At 42.9% G+C, this 17,341-nt stretch overlaps 1 protein-coding gene across 6 annotated transcripts in view; it reads left to right on the top strand.

The window, feature by feature from the left end:
- The window catches only part of LOC119124434 (VPS10 domain-containing receptor SorCS1), a 202,788-nt gene that overhangs the window by 141,598 nt on the left and 43,849 nt on the right, over window positions 1-17,341 (top strand). For all 6 annotated transcript variants that reach the window (XR_005098277.1, XM_037254438.1, XM_037254429.1 and 3 more), the window contains exons 12-17: window positions 1,974-2,050; window positions 9,859-9,950; window positions 10,290-10,397; window positions 11,925-12,042; window positions 13,619-13,752; window positions 15,500-15,613. Coding sequence is in view for 5 of the 6 variants with exons in the window: in XM_037254438.1 (XP_037110333.1) it covers window positions 1,974-2,050; window positions 9,859-9,950; window positions 10,290-10,397; window positions 11,925-12,042; window positions 13,619-13,752; window positions 15,500-15,613 (643 nt within the window). In the remaining variant the exon portion in view is untranslated. The remainder of the gene's footprint in view (window positions 1-1,973; window positions 2,051-9,858; window positions 9,951-10,289; window positions 10,398-11,924; window positions 12,043-13,618; window positions 13,753-15,499; window positions 15,614-17,341) is intronic.

The raw sequence follows: 17,341 nt of genomic DNA, 5'->3' as shown, positions 1-17,341 counted from the left end.
GTTTTACTAGCCCTCCTGGCAATTCCTGAATATATCGTATTTGCAGGAAGCCAGCTGCTGTGTGAACACCCACACGAACATAGAAATGTACCGCTTCAGTGAGTTTTATGGGAAAAACACAGAGATATAAATGTGACTTTTACCTTTACATACTTGGATTATGTTATACACAATTTTAAAGAAGGAGACATGAACTCTGAACTCACTTTTGTATCTAATCAGCCCTGGTGGTTGATAATAAATTGATACATTTATATCTCGCTTACTCCAAAATCATCTCGCAAACTCCAAAATTGTTCCGAGGTGAGTGGTTGTCCATCTATATGTGCCCTACGATTGGCTGCCAACCACTTCAGTGTGTACCCAGCCTACTGTCTGTGTTTGTCTGTCTGTCTGTCGGTCTGTCTGTCACCTTAAATTTTAGCGCCACCCCTCAGCACTATCATAGCCACTAACTTGCTGTATATTATTTGAGAGAATATAACTTGTACATTGCAACACGTGACACCTCACAGGGAAAGGGAAAGCACCGTCATTTTATTTCTGCCTCAGACCAGCAATGTTTCACCCTGTTTTCTGCCAGAAAACAAAGCAAAGGAAATACTCAGTGTCTCACTGTGGAGAAAAAGTAAAAACTCCCAGAAAATGAGACTACCAACCCCCCGGGTGAATTCACAACTCTGTGCTATTTACTCCCACATGAATCCTCAGTGTCAATAACTCAGCAGCACATGCCGCAGGTGTCTGGAGATGGCCAGGTTTTCTTCAAAAGTGCGGTTGTATGAACTTTTACTCAAATAAGTGTAAGAAATGTGTAAGTGGAGATAAAAACTACATTTTAATGTATGTATACTTTTTATGAGGGGTCATTTTAAAATCTATTACCCTAACAACTTTTCCATCCAATAATCAAGTAACCGCCTTCCCCCAGAGTCAGTTTGAATGCCAACATATAGTATGTGCACATAAAAAAAATTAATATAAAAAAAAAATATATATACGTAATATATATATATATCCATCCATCCATTTTCTGTACCACGGGGGTCGCGGGGGTGCTGGAGCCTATCTCAGCAGTCATCGGGTAGTAGCCGGGGGACACCCTGAACCAGTTGCCAGCCAATCGCAGAGCACACAGAGACAAACAATCATCCGCGCTCGCACTCACACCTATGAGCAATTTGGAGTGCTCAATCAGTCTACCATGCATGTTTTTGGGTTGTGGGAGGCAACTGGAGAACCCGGAGAAAACCCATGCAGGCACGGGGAGAACATGCAAACTCAACACAGGGAGGGAGTGGAATCGAACCCGCAACCTCTGAACTGTGCGGTGAACGTGCTAAACAGTGCGTCACATGGTTGCACTATAAAAATTAACGTAATAACGACTGAAAAGTCAATGCGCAAACATGTCAAATTTGGCCCTTTGAGCGACCTGTGGGCTGCAGGGGTACGTCCTGGCGTCGCTAATCCTGAGCAAAAATGTTATTCAGCATCTCCCCAATCTTGTCACATTTTTAACTGCTTATCTTGTAAAAAAAAAAAAAAAAACCCCCACTCTGTTTCTCTCAGTCCATAGTCTTTAGCAATGACCTAACCTCGAATAGGGATGTAGATAACAGTAATCGGAACATATTATAGTCTTTCAAGTGTAATGCCAGCTGTTACTTAGCTAATGTATACATTACACAACAGTATTGAGAATTAATATGGATTAGGGCAGTCTACATATTTGGGAATGCACACTGAAACCACTTTGAAAGACAGATGTATTACTCAGGATTTATTTGATATTTGGCAGAGTAAATGTCCTGTACAATCTTATATGCTATATTTATCTTTAAATCTGCAGCACCATGCAGCAGTGCTCACAATTACACATTGTTATTGTCTCCTCACCACATTTAACTGAATTTGTTGTACATTTTTGCAAGCATTCTCCGTTCACACTTTGCCATTTGCTTGCATTAAAGGTTCCTCTGGTTCTGAGCTGACCACCAGCAATGTCAGTGTGTACATAACCTCGGATGCAGGAAACACATGGAGACAGGTGGGCGTACACACATATTGCTATTATGCAACATTGTTATGCATTATGTATTTTGTGGTGGTTGTAGATCAGGGGTCTCAAACTCCAGTCCTCGGGGGCCGCATTCCTACATGTTTTCCAAGTTTCCCTCGTTAAACACACCTGATTCAAATGATCAGTTCATCCTCACGTTCTGCAGGAGCCTGATAATTGAATCAGGTGTGTTTAACGAGGGAAACTTGGAAAACATGTAGGAATGCGGCCCCCGAGGACTGGAGTTTGAGACCCCTGTTGTAGATAAATATGACGACAGCTTACTCTGGTAAGTTACAGGTAAAAAGTTAAATAAAAACAATTCGGGGGGAAGGGGGAGGTCAAAACAATTCAACACCGGTCAAAACCTGTCAAGAGGAATTGAGATGATAGACTAATAAGGGCGAAAATAAGGGCTGGAACACTATTACAGAAAAATGAGACAAGCCAACACCGGAGGGAGTGAGAGGGGAGCTTTTGTGGTTGCAGACATAATTGTTAGAACGAAGCCAGCAATTAGAAAGACGCGTACGACTGGCCATCAAAAGTCATTATTAGCCCAAGTCAGAAAATTATGTCAATCCTAACTTTGGTTATGTCAGAAGAGCCCAAATCAGAGATCAGTCAAGCAAGACAAAATTCTGTTGAGCAACAACCTCGAGAGAGTCAAATAACCAGTGCACGACATACCATGTAAATGATCTCAATCACATTGCTAGATAAAACATTAACCCACATTGTCACACTCAATCTTGTTTTGATCCATTAACTTTTTCATTGGTGTTCATCTGAATTCCACAAACAATTTAAATTGGAGGAGTAACTTTGTTCAGTGTCGGTCGGGAGCTTGGAGCTCTATTGATTATTTAAAAGAGCTGTTCATTTAAAGGAACTGTATCATGCTATTTTAAGCTTTCCACAGTAAATTATAAGCATGTTATAGGCATGTTTACATATCAAGGGTCTCAAACTCAATTTACCTGGGGGCCACTGGAGGTAGAGTCTGGCGTGAGGCTGGGCCGCATTGTTTTTTTTAATGCTTGATCAAAAACTTTTAATGTTATCATATGCAAGAAAAATAATTATCAAACAGTAATAAATAAATACGATTAGAATAATGAAAACAATATTAATACAGCAGCCATAGAAAATTGAAGAAACCGCATACACCGTAATTTCTGGACTATAAGCCGCTCCTTTTTGCTCAAGTTTTGAACCCTGCGGCTTGTCATCCGGTGCAGCGTATCTATGGATTTTTCGGGTTTTTTGTGATGAATTTATCACTTTTATACACTCGTAAAAAGGCTGTGGACCGCTGTTGTGCGGCACCGCTTTGCTGGACGGAGGGATGAGTGGTGTTTGACTGGGGAGAAGAGTAGTGTTTTGATCGCGTGTCCATCCGCCAGGCAAATAGTGCCGTGTAGTTGACACAAAGAAGAGACAGAACGAGATCAAGACGGACATTACTGATGAAAGGAAGCTTTTATACACAAACCCTCATTATGGGGGGCAAAAAAAAATGCATATCATGCCGCTTTTAAGTAAAAGGCAGTCGATTTGGCTCTTAACATAGGAACTACAGCTGCTCATGCACTGTAGAGGTTACTTCCGGTCACTAAGGGGCACTGGGCTATTGTTGATGACATCTCGTTGCGTCACCCTTTTCTTTATTTATTTCCTGGTCACGTCTACTCTGGAGTTATAAGTGTAGCTCGCTAGTTGAATGTAACTTAGCGCTTTGTGCATGAATACAATTTTTGCTGGTGCGGCTTATAATCAGGTGCAGTTTATAGTCCAGAAATTACGGCAGTTGCTGACTAGAGAAATTTATTATTATTTACATTCACATGTCGGTATTAGCAGTTCTTTAAACTTGGAAGGAACATTGTTCTGAACATGGCTTCTGCCTACTTCTTGCTGCTAGAGATCCGGCAGCGCTTCCTCTCGTATAGCTGAGCCACGTTTGGTGTGAGGGAGGAAGCAGTCGAGACCCTCAGTAGGGCTTGAAGATGCTCATTAGTAAGGCTGGACCTGTACTTGGATTTAACTGAAATTTAAGGTAGAAAAGAGCTTTTCGTATTTCTACTTACAAACTTCTGCGATCGGGTTTGTAAGGAGAAACATTTGTAAGTAGAAGATTCAAGATTCAAGAGTTTTTATTCGCCATGTTTGAGCGTGCCAAACAAGGAATTTGACTTCGGTAAAACACACCCTCTGTTCAACATTTAGGTGACTAACAACACTCAGGACATGTGAATAATGGCAAAAACAGTGTAGACAAATTCAAAAAGGTGTGAAGAGCAGGATGTTATTGCACAGTAATGACTCTGAGACTCTATGAGTGGTGTGAGTTCATCAGAGCAACAGCCTGGGGGAAGAAGCTGTCTCTGTGTCTGCTGGTTTTGGCGTACCGAGCTCTATAACGCCGTCCGGAGGGGAGTAGTTCAAACAGACTGCAACCTGGGTGAGAAGGGTCTGTAGAGATGTTCCTTGCACGTTTCCTGGTCCTGGACAGGTACAAGTCTTGGATAGATGGGAGGTTGATTCCAATGATCTTTTCTGCAGTCCTGATTGTCCGTTGCAGTCTGTGCTTGTCTTGTTTGGAGGCTGATCCAAACCAGACAGTGATGGAGGTGCAGAGGACAGACTGGATGATGGCAGTGTAGAAGGTCTTCAGAAGCTCTCGCGGCAGGTTGAACTTCTTGAGCTGTCTCAGGAAGTACAGCCTCTGCTGGGCCTTCTTCCTGACAGAGTCTATGTGGCCGGTCCATTTCAGGTCCCGAGAGATTGTGGTTCCCAGGAACTTGAAGGTGTCTGTGGAGAGAATAGTATTACTGCGGATAGGGAGGGGTAAAAGTGGTGAAGGGTCTCGCCTGAAATCCACTGTCATCTCCACGGTCTTGAGCGGGTTCAGCGCCAGATGGTTTTGGCTGCACCAGTGGACCAGCCGCTCCACCTCCTGTCTGTACGCAGTCTCATCACCGTCCTGGATCAGTCCGATGAGAGTGGTGTCGTCTGCATACTTCAGGAGCTTCACAGGAGAGTCACCTGAGGAGAAATCATTGGTGTAGAGAGAGAAGAGCAGTGGGGAGAGGACGCACTCCTGAGGGGCTCCAGTATTGGTGGTCCGGGTGTCAGATGTGATGCCCCCCAGCCTCACACGCTGTCTCCTGTTGGTCAGGAAGCTGGTGATCCACTGACAGGTGGAGGCAGGCACCGCAAGCTGGATGAGCTTCTGTTGGAGGATGTCAGGAGCGATGGTGTTGAACGCCGAGCTGAAGTCCACGAACAGGATCCTGGCGTACGTTCCTGGGGTGTCCAGGTGGTGCAGGATGTAGTGCAGTCCCATGTTGACCGCATCATCCACTGACCTGTTTGCCCGGTAGGCAAACAGGAGGGGGTCAAGCAGGGGGCCCGAGACATCCTTCAGGTGGTTCAGCACTAACATCTCGAAAGATTTCATGACCACAGATGTCAGAGCGACAGGTCTATAGTCATTCAAACCTGTGATGGCGGGCTTCTTGGCCACTGGAGCGATGGTGGACCTCTTGAAGCACGAGGGCACCTCACACAGCTCCAGGGAACGGTTGAAGATCAGTGCAAAGGTGGGTGCCAGTTGCTCAGCACAGACTTTCAAGCAGGAAGGTGACGCGCCGTCTGGGCCCGGTGCCTTCCTGATCTTTTGTCTCCGGAACATCTGGCGCACTTCCTCCTCGCGGACCTGGAGTGCGGGCGCGGCCTCTGCAAGAGAGAGAGTGGGTGACAACGATGATAGAGGTGTGGACAGAGCAGTTGTGGGGAGAGGTGAGTATGTAGATTGTGCTGCAGGAAGTCCCGTTATGTGGGAGGACCGATCAAACCTGCAGTAGAACTTGTTTAGCTGGTTAGCAAGCCTTGGGCTCTCCACAGGACGGGGGGTTCGTTTCTTGTAGCCCGTGATGCTCTGCAGACCTTTCCACACTGTTGAGGGATTAGGATTGGCAGAGACGTGTCTCTTCAGGTTCTCCCCGTAACACCTCCTGGCTTTCCTGACCTCTCGGTTCAGTGTGTTTCTGGTCTGCCTGAACAGGTCGCGGTCGCCGCTCCTGTAGGCCTCCTCCTTGACTTTGCGCAGCCTCCTGAGGTTCGGTGTAAACCAAGGTTTGTCGTTGTTGTACGTGCAGAAGGTCTTAGTCTGCACACACAGATCCTCACAAAAACTGATTTATGATGTGACAGTGTCAGTGAGTTCATGCAAGTCTGAAGTTGCAGCTTTGAAAGCTCCCCAATCGGTGCAGTCAAAGCAGGCTTGGAGGTCCTGCCTTGACTCCACTGTCCACTTCCTCACAGTCCTCACCACAGGCTTAGAAGTTTTTAGTTTCTGCCTGTAGGCCGGGATCAGATGAACTAGACAGTGGTCCGAGAGTCCTAAAGCTGCACGAGCCGCAGAGTGGTATGCATCCTTGATCACGGTGTAGCAGTGGTCCAGAGTCTGTGCCCCTCTGGTGGGACACGTTACGTGCTGTCTGTATCTGGGCAGTTCGTGTGCGAGGTTCGCCCTGTTAAGATCACCCAGAACAATGATTAGTGAGTTTGGTAGAAGTTTCTCCATGTCTGTTACCTGGTCAGCCAGCATCTGCGTGGCTTCACTCGCACGTGCGTGTGGTGGGATGTAAACAGCCGCCATGACGATCGAGGAGAACTCCCGTGGTGAATAGAACGGCCGGCAGTTTATGAAAAGTGTTTCTAGGAGAGGGCTGCAAAACTCTTTCAACACCGTGACATCAGTACACCAACGTTCATTAATGTAGAAACAGAGACCACCTCCCTTTGATTTTCCGGAGAGCTCCGCGCTGCGATCTGCTCGCGTTAGCCTGAACCCGGCTAGCTCCACGGCGTGGTGGGGGGTTCGTTCGCTGAGCCACGTTTCCACAAAGCACAGCGCGGCGGATCTGCTGAAGTCCGTGTTCCTTGAAGTGAGGAGCAGCAGTTCGTCCATCTTGTTCGCCAGGGAGCGGACATTCGCCAGATGAATTGACGGTAGGGCAGAACGGAACCCTCTCTGCCTCAGCCTTACGAGTGCTCCGGCTCGTTTTCCGCGCCGCCGTCGACGCGCTAGCTTGTACAGCACCGCCGCTCCGGCTAGAATCTCCGACAAACAGTCTGAATCGGAGAGAACAGGAGAGAAAATACCAGAAGAAGACTGTCCGATGTTTAACAGCGCTTCTCTGGTAAAAGTGATCCGGGATGGACAGCAGAGGACACAGAAAACACACAAAATAAGACAAATAAACAGAGAGCGACTCACCGTGGCTGCCATCCGCGGCGCCATCATATGACGTCTCATATGAAGAAGCAACATTGTCAATGTAAAAGCAAATTAATGCATGCCAAACTATCCCAAAAGTCACACTTTTTGTCCTATTACTCCGTCTAAAACACACAGAAAACCAAAACAACAGTTTGATTTTTGCTTTTTCAAACCTTATTAACAAAAAATAAATGTCACATTATTCTTGACCTCCTAACTTTGCTTGGGGAGGGGGGAACCTGTTCTAATTTTCTACGCTTGCTAAAAATACCCACGAGAAGACACAAAAAGTCAAATGAATAGATTATTGTATGCTTCCACAAACTCCTCCTTGCAATGTGCTCATGTACTCGTCATTACTTTTTGGTGCTATTAATGAGTTTTCCGGCTGTGCGAGTCGTCATTGAACGCAAGTTGGAACTTAAAAAAATAAAAGAAAAGAAAAGGAACCTAGCTTTTAAAGATGGAAATTGACAAACATAAAAGTGTGTTCTTCATGTTTTTATTGTAAACAAGCTGGTTCTCTCTGCCGCACGGCAATAGCTTCCGCCTTTCACTCAATGCGTGCATGCTCCTACAGCAGGGAATTTTCATGGGGATACCTACACCGGCCGTACTTGACGATACACGCCTTTGCCATGCTCCTTTATGATTTCGAGTTTTATATCGATAGTCTTAAGAGACACACTCAACTACATTATATTTGTTTTTACACTGCTAACGCACCGAGACGAACAGGGAATGACAGAGTGGCTGGTGCTTTGGTTTGGAAGTCAAAGATCGGTTCGTAAGTACCGTAATTTTCGGACTATAAGTCGCTCCGGAGTATAAGTCGCACCAGCCATAAAATGCCCAAAAATGTGAAAAAAAACATATACAAGTCGCTCCGGAGTATAAGTCGCATTTTGGGGGGCAATTTATTCGACAAAATCCAACACCAAGAACAGACATGAACGAGCAACAACAGGCTAAATGATACGGTATGCTAACGTGACAAACACAAACGAGGAGCTGAGAACGGGCCTGACGTAACATTCAGTTATTTAAAAAAAACTATTACATAAATAACACGTTTATAAAACCATCTGTGTCACTCCAATTCATTAAATCCATCGATCGTCCTTTGTCAACAATGCCGTGTGCCGCGCCGCAGTTCAAATTATTCCACAGGCCCATACAACGATATATAAACTATATTTTAAATAACTACCACATAAACAACAATATTATCAAACCATTTGTGTCACTCCAAATCATTAAATCCATCGATCAAATTCCTCGTCCTTTATATCATCCTGGTGACAGAGGACATGTCCAGAGGATATGGCGCTTTAAAGTGTTAATTACTTTATTTGATTTTTTCTCTCTATTTTTCATGTTTTTAATATGTTCAAGATAAAGATATCAAAGCATGTGAAATGATCAACTATACTAAAAATAACATGTGAAGTGGTCAACTATACTTGTAAGTAAGTGATGTGTTAATGATCAAGTAAAACTTTGTGAAAAAAAACATATACAAGTCGCTCCTGAGTATAAGTCGCCCCCCCACCCAAACTATGAAAAAACCGCGACTTATAGTCCGAAAATTACGGTAGTTGCAACAAAATCGCAAGGCTCCGCTTCGTATTTTGAAAAGTTCTGAAGTATATGTTTTCGTAAGTCGAGGTACCAGTGTATGTGCTCCCAAAAAGACACATTCAAATCAGCACCGCACACAACCATTCCGATCAAAATCGCAGGCCACACTAACATTAAACTTTCATATTAGGACAAGGGCCACTATTGTCCTAATTGGCCACAATTGGCCCCCAGGCCGCGGGTTTGAGGCACAATGAAGGTTTAATTTCATATGAAACATGAGTTATTTTGGTGGCTCTTTTCCTAACCAGGATGCAAGACACCTGGCTCACCAAAACCCCGCCTAGACTCAGGTTCAATGACCGCCCACAAAGTAGGACATCTCAAAATTACATTAAAAAAAAAAAGCTCATTTAACGCCCCAAACAGCAATGAGTACCTTTTGAGCAAATTGCAACATTTACGTGGATAATTTATTTGATGCAACAGAACACTTACCCTTCAACTCAAGTTGCAGGCACAACTGCTTTGCGAAACTGGGCGTGTGTTTAGCCTGCAGAGGTGATAAATAATGGCTCGGCACATTATAACATCACACAGTGAGGACCCGGTCATTTTCTTGGGTTGATCAAGGCTGATGCTTGGAGAGGAGGAATGACGAGTAATGTTCCAAGATGAATGCATTGATGAAAACATGTAATTGAGGAGCAAGCATTTTCGCAAGACTAAATCGAAATAGTTGAGTCAGTATGATATGGCTCCTTTAACCGGGACTTATTTCCATTGAATTTAGGTTTTTAGTTTTTTTTTTGTAACAGATGTGAGTCAGATCAGAGCACGTTTAGTACTTTGTTAGGATTGCAAGTGGTTAAAAAAATACTTCAGAATTTGACTCGTTCTCCCCCATTTTTGTCTTGGCCTGTAGATCTTCAATGAGGAGTATGCAGTCTTGTACCTTGACCAAAGAGGAGCTTTAGTTGCAATAAGGCATACTCCACTTCCCATCAGGCACTTGTGGTGAGTCATAGTGAGAGAAATGCACCATGACTCATTCCTATAAAGTATTAAGTTCATCAAACAAAAAATAATGAGTTTATCGTCTAACCAGGAGACCTTATTTTAATAGAGTGAACACCTTTCAAGGCTCTAGACTAGGTAATCTGCATTGGACAATCATTTGATTGCACCTTCCTGACTTCAAATTTCTCTAATCCAACTACCCCTGATCAATCTTCATTTGGGCGTACCACCTGAGCCCTGTGCAGAATTGGAAATAAAGTCATTAAACAACTTTCAGGGTCATTAGCTTGTGCACACAGTGTGGGTCCCAAATGTAATTGATGTTTGTGCTCCCAGGTTAAGCTTTGATGAAGGACGGCAGTGGAACAAGTACAGCTTCACCAATACTCCTCTGTTCGTAGATGGTGTGCTGGGAGAGCCAGGGGAAGAGACACTAATCATGACGTGAGTGAAGATTTGTCATCACAGAAATCCATCCACCACACATCACAACAAACTACAAACATGCTTGTCCTATGTATTAACCCCCAATAGGATGTTTGCATCTGTTTCCACGACATCCATCATTCCTCACAGTTCTCTTTTCAAAAGAAATAAGGTTCCTCTCAAAGTCTTGGCAACTTCCAAACTGTCCCAGTTTATGTTCACAAGGGACCCAAGCAATGACAAACAGCAACAGCACAACTGTACATTTGAAGCCCACACAAAAGTCATTGATGTGGTCCTACAAAATTTCCTTTAAAAAGTCTTGACTGCATGAAAAAGAGGGTAGCTCTGAGGCAACGACTTACTGTGTACGAAACTACATTTGCGAGCCATCCTCTTGTGTTCTTTCACAATATTACAATAGCCAGTGTGTGAGTGTGCTGTATGGCATTGTAGAACATTGTAGATTGCAGAAGGGCCAAATCTGGCTGGGATTCTAATGGTATGACGTCACTGTATAAGAGCATCACAGAAGACTTGGCAGGGCACAACTGGAGTGAACAAACAGAAAATGTCCCACATTCTAATCATGGAGAAAACACAGGTGGTGACAATTTTGCTGGGTTTCAACTGAAAATGGTTTTCCAGCGGTGTCTCTGGTCCGAAAACAAAAACACACAAATGTATAATTAATCCATCAGCCTCTGTTATCTTATTCTTAGTTTAGTTTTAGTCTGGATGGGGACACATACATGATAAGGTCCATTTACATTTCAGTAACTATTTGTCTGGTTGTTAACTGCTTAAATGTTTTCTAATTTTTGTTTACATTTTCTTTTTTTTCATCAAATTTTAAATTTAAATACTTGAGCATGACAGAGTAGTCAGCTTTCTCAAGGGAATACGTAACCACAGGGTTAGTCACTCAAATATGAAATAGGCGTCTTTAGCTCAAGACTGTCCTGGGAACTACACTTAAACTCCCCTCCGGACGGCGTTATAGAGCTCGGTACGCCAAAACCAGCAGACACCGAGACAGCTTCTTCCCCCAGGCTGTTGCTCTGATGAACTCACACCACTCATAGAGTCTCAGAGTCATTACTGTGCAATAACATCCTGCTCTTCACACCTTTTGAATTTGTCTACACTGTTTTTGCCATTATTCACATGTCCTGAGTGTTGTTAGTCACCTATATGTTGAACAGAGGGTGTGTTTTACCGAAGTCAAATTCCTTGTTTGGCACGCTCAAACATGGCGAATAAAAAACTCTTGAATCTTGAATCTTGAATCTTAAATAGGATGTCATTTATTATTTGCAATTTTAGCGATGGGCATATTAATCGAATGCTCGAAAAACATGTCATTCGAATGGGATTTTTTGCTGATCACTCACATCTTGAAGTAGTTTATTTTGTCTTAAAGTAATGGACATCATCATGTATTAGTAGATACTATCTACCTAATTATTTGCCAATACCACTATTGTCAGAGTCTGTAACAGTGGGAAAGAAGACACTTTTTACATACATTTTTTTTTCTCACAGGATATTTGGCCACGTCAGTCATCGCTCGGAGTGGCAGTTGGTTAAAATAGACTTCAGGTCTATCTTCAACAGGAGATGCTCAGAGGCAGATTATCAAACGTGGCACCTTCACGATCAGGTATCATACCAGCACAGGAATACTGATTTATAGTCGTGTAATCATGCATGGCAGAGTCATAGTACATGTTCTCAACTCACCCGGGCTTTCCAGATCATGCTAAAACAGTAACAAATGCATTCAAATGTGTGCATGTAATACCTCAGATTGTCCACTTTCGTAGATGGTTAATTTCTTGAAAAGAATCTGTAATACAATATACACTTACATGTTTTTTGTGATATTTGCAGTTTCTTGTCTACAATATTTTGTCAATTTCAAATTCAGTGTCAATTTATTGCGAGCAGTTTGTGTTTTATTGTCTTTGAATTTATTCCTATTCACCCGAAAGAAAAGCAATTTTGCATTTTGTTCACGTACTCTACCGATTCTCAACCAAATTGTGGGACCTAAAAACCAAGGTAGAGACTGTAGTGTGATTTTTAGGGTAACAATTGATCTCTAGCGATTAGGCCTCTTTATCACAGGTTCTTCAGGAACGTAAAAGCCATATGTTGTTGTTTTTTTTTTTTCAATGCTTTCTCTTTTATTACAAGAGACATTCATTAAGGAATTGAATTGGGTTAAATGCATCAATCAAGAGAATAATTCTTGAAATAAGATACACTGGATAGGATAGGATTCGATAGGATAGGTTACAATACTTTTAGACAGTAACTGAGTTTGAGAAAACAAACACTCACTGACTGCTGCACATTGTAGACCTGTACAATCAAATAAAATGAAAGAAATTTGATCAATTCTGTGACTTTTGTGATTGTAATCTTGTGAGAGATGCAATACACTGTTCAGACACAGATCATTTTAGGTCTGATTGAAAGCTTTTTATAAAAGTATTAGGCAATGGAGATGCAGTGAAATTTAGGAACTGTCTTCACTTTTTTAAATGGAAAAAATACAAAGCAGTGTGTTGCTAAACATTTCACCATCAACACTCACAATGTAGACAGATACCCTGGAGTGTGATTTCCGATGTTGAGCTCTCTAAACGCTAAACATGCATACAGTCACATCTGATGTGTGCTCCATTTAAAATATTTTTTCTGTATACACAGGAAGCCATCAACCTGATCACACCTGAAGCCAAACCGGATACTTGTTTTCCTTCTCTATACTTAGCTCTTTTTAATCGAGGCATCCACATGCTCAGATTGCTAATGATTTGAAATGTAACACAGAACAGATTTAAACCAATACCTTTCTTTTACATTGATTTTCAGTCAATCACACTTAGCAGAATGTTGTGCTTAAAGAAAGCTGTGCAATGGAAAAAATGCACAAAAATACTGTAACTCAAAATCCAATACATCTTTATTTAAAAAGCACTTTCACAACAGCTGTTGCCCTAACAAAGCACTTTACAGAATGAGGCACAAGAGGTGTGTACAGATGTTTAGCATAGCACAGCATAATCCCAAAACAGATATGCAAGCCATTCTACAGTGAATATTAACGATGCAAATGTGCAATTCCTCATGGTGTACATGAATGGTTTTCTCAAAGGTTTTATGACAGATGTGACAGTTGAAAACCTCTTTTATGCATCTTTCACCTTGGCATTTCTTTTGACCCACAGGGAGAGCCCTGCCTGATGGGAGTGAAAAGAATCTATAGAAAGTTGAAGCCCACATCCAGGTGTGTTATGGGAAAGCTGTACTCGGTCTCAATGTCATCAGGTCCTTGTGACTGCACAGAGGCTGATTTTGAATGGTAAGCTTTTTGATGAATAATTCATTTTCTTGAAAATGTTATTGTTATTATTCTTTTTTTTTTACTATTCACAGCAGTAGTAGTGGAAAAGAAATTGGAAGCAACTAGGCTTTTGTGGAGCAATTACAAGTAGTTATGGAGTTATGCCGTTTGACTCAAATAATTCTGCGCTTGCATTGAACCCGGACCTATGGATTTACTTGGAACTACTTTTACGTCTAGTCATAGATTTTAACATTTTTAATGGTATGATGTCCTTGTCTGTCATGTTTAGAAGTTACTCTGCATTATGAATCGTGAATTGAAGCTTGAGTTCAAGAAAATCACAACTAAAATCGAAATTGTAATATTTGGCAGAAAAATGGCAATGCAATTCTTTCCTTAAAATTCATCCATCCATCCATCCATTTTCTATACCGCTTGTGCCCACGGGGGTCGCGGGCGTGCTGGAGCCTATCCCAGCAGTCATCGGGCAGTAGGTGAGGGACACCCTGAACTGGTTGCCAATTATTTAGCCTTAATTCACACCCAACACCTCATCACAAATTGACTGGTGACTAGTCCACTTGTGTTCTGCAGCTCCGCTTTTCGTCAGCTGCCCATGTCCAAGATGTCATTACTAACTGTAGCTTTGTTCGAAGCAAAAGTAAAACATTTTCAACCAGCTTCTTTTCTTCCATCCTGTGCCTGCAAGTCCACAGATTGAGGCTGCTCCTCACACCATCACACCATTTTTGTTTGTTTCTTTCTTTTCTTTCTTTTTTTTAATCACAAAGCACAATAACTTAAATCTGGAATGACACCACATTTGCATCTGTGTACTCGTCAAAATTATTAGGACGATTCTTTTTCATTTTAGTGAAAGACTGCTGTTGTACCATTAGATTATTACTCAACACAAGTGCAGACTGTAATTTTATTACTTATGAACACAAATTATATATTTCGTTTTTCCTGTGATTTTTCAATACTAACAGAATACTAAATCGGATGTACTCTTTTTGGATTACATTGTATCTCAGTTACCAAATTTTTTGGAAGAGCTAGCCCTTTTCACACTGGCTTCCCTGTAAATTGGCATATCAGAGGCATAGCAGAAGATTTATTTCAGACAGAGCACACCATACATGTCAAAAGTGCAGGTTCATGCATCGGTTGCAGCTTAACCAATTAAGATAAGTACAGTCGTGTGGCAATGTCAGCCGATAGTGATGATTACTTTCCACCCTTTGGACGTGGCTGCCGTTATTCTGCCTCTGTTACACCAATGGCTACTACAACTAGGGCTGCACCAATACTACTATTGATGCTGGTGCCAATATTTTGTCTCTGCTTGTACTCATAAAAATGCTCTGATACTTACACCCGATACCAGCCTTACTGCTAATTCGACCTCGAAAGCATAATGCATTGATTTGGCAGTATTAGCCTGATATACGTAGCAACATATACAGAAAGATGCTATAACGACATTCACAGGCATACATTTCTACTCTGCAACAAATCAGTTCTATTCATGAAGCCTTACCACAAATTCTTAGTGTTTTGAACGAAATCTGATTGTGTGACTAAAAAATGTTATTCGAGTGAAACTTATGCCATGTTCACGAAAAGGGTGTTTTTTTTGTTTTGTTTTTTTAACAAATACGCATTTCCATCCCTTATCCTAAACCGACCTTATACACACGACAAGTTTGTGAAATCTCTTTTTTGGATAATGGTGTTGTCTGTGCTTGGATTCCTACAGTGATTATGGCTATGACCGACGAACTGATGGCAAGTGTACTCCTGCCTTTTGGTTCCATCCATCAGCGATGTCCCGGAGTTGCCCCACAGGGATGACCTTCCTGAACAGCACTGGGTAAACACAGGCTGCGAACGGATTCACAGGCTGTTGTTAAATGTGTTGCTCAACCTACATTCAAGTTGAGGGATATGGGGGCTGTGGGCTATAAAGTGATCCCTCGCCACTTTGCGTATTTGGTACTTTAAGGGTTTATAAGTGATGGGAGAACAGCATTTAAATATCAGCTGATAGTGCGGGGCGTACTTCTGAGCAATGTGCATCACTGAGGACGAGAAGCGAGGCAGCCAGCCTGTCACGAATGAGACAGGACAGCCATGTGCAACACGGACTCTTCATTTAGGGAAAAGGGAGGCTGGAATACCAGCAGAGAAGGTGTACGAGGCGACTGACGAGCCGGGTCGAGCAGGTCAGCGAGCTCCCGTCGTGTGGCAAACAGGTGCAAAGAAAGCTTGTGGTCGGGGACAGGCAGAAGGTTGGCCCAGAGTCCATTTCGTTACACAGCGTCACAGGCAAGCAGGAATCAGGTGGCAGGCATACGTGTGTCAAAACAGACGAAACGTCGAGGACTGAGCTACGTATATACATGCCCTAATCAGCGGGTAACATGGGACTGGTGGAGGCGATCAGCGCGCGCAGTTACGTACTGGTGATGCGTGCCCCTGAGCACAGAGGGCGCGTGAGCCGGCCAGCAGGGCGTGAGCGAAAACGTGACACAGCCGTACACGAAGGAAAAATGCACCGTTGTGCAGAAAGAGTCAGAACATCTCTCTCTCTCTCTCTCTCTCTCTCTCTCTCTCTCTCTCTCTCTCTCTCTCTCTCTCTCTCTCTCTCTCTCTCTCTCTCTCTCTCTCTCTCTCTCTCTCTCTCTCTCTCTCTCTCTCTCTCTCTCTCTCTCTCTCTCTCTCTCTCTCTCTCTCTCTCTCTCTCTCTCTCTCTCTCTCTCTCTCTCTCTCTCTCTCTCTCTCTCTCTCTCTCTCTCTCTCTCTCTCTCTCTCTCTCTCTCTCTCTCTCTCTCTCTCTCTCTCTCTCTCTCTCTCTCTCTCTCTCTCTCTCTCTCTCTCTCTCTCTCTCTCTCTCTCTCTCTCTCTCTCTCTCTCTCTCTCTCTCTCTCTCTCTCTCTCTCTCTCTCTCTCTCTCTCTCTCTCTCTCTCTCTCTCTCTCTCTCTCTCTCTCTCTCTCTCTCTCTCTCTCTCTCTCTCTCTCTCTCTCTCTCTCTCTCTCTCTCTCTCTCTCTCTCTCTCTCTCTCTCTCTCTCTCTCTCTCTCTCTCTCTCTCTCTCTCTCTCTCTCTCTCTCTCTCTCTCTCTCTCTCTCTCTCTCTCTCTGTGTGTGTGTTTGGGTCAAAATATTAACTTATTATTTTGGTAAAAAAACACACTTTTATTGTAGCACCCCTTCATATTTTAAAATGTCATTTTCCCTCTCGCAATCCAAACTTGAGATGATGTCCTTAGAAGAGAGCAGTAGTAATGGGACATTCCTTCCTAGTCTCGAATAATTGTCAATACAAAACCATACATCCATACACCATACATATAATAATAATTGTATATTACTTCAATGCTACATTTATTCTTTTATGCCATTCACTTCGTCCAGGAGTGCCAGCTGGTCGTGGACAAGCTCACCGATTAACATGTCAGCATAGCAATGAGATTCCCGAGGCAAGATTTAGGAAGTCAACTGTTCATTTGGCAGATGGAAGCTTGCAGCAGTATTTGAAGGCACTTTATTCTCGATTTAATTAAAGAAATGGTTGTATTTTCTATTTTTATTTAAAGAA

Source organism: Syngnathus acus, chromosome 1 (assembly GCF_901709675.1).
Source record: "Syngnathus acus chromosome 1, fSynAcu1.2, whole genome shotgun sequence".
NCBI classification, from domain to species: Eukaryota; Metazoa; Chordata; class Actinopteri; order Syngnathiformes; family Syngnathidae; genus Syngnathus; species Syngnathus acus.
Note: the sequence above shows the minus strand (reverse complement) of the source record. Positions and strands in the feature narration are given on the sequence as shown.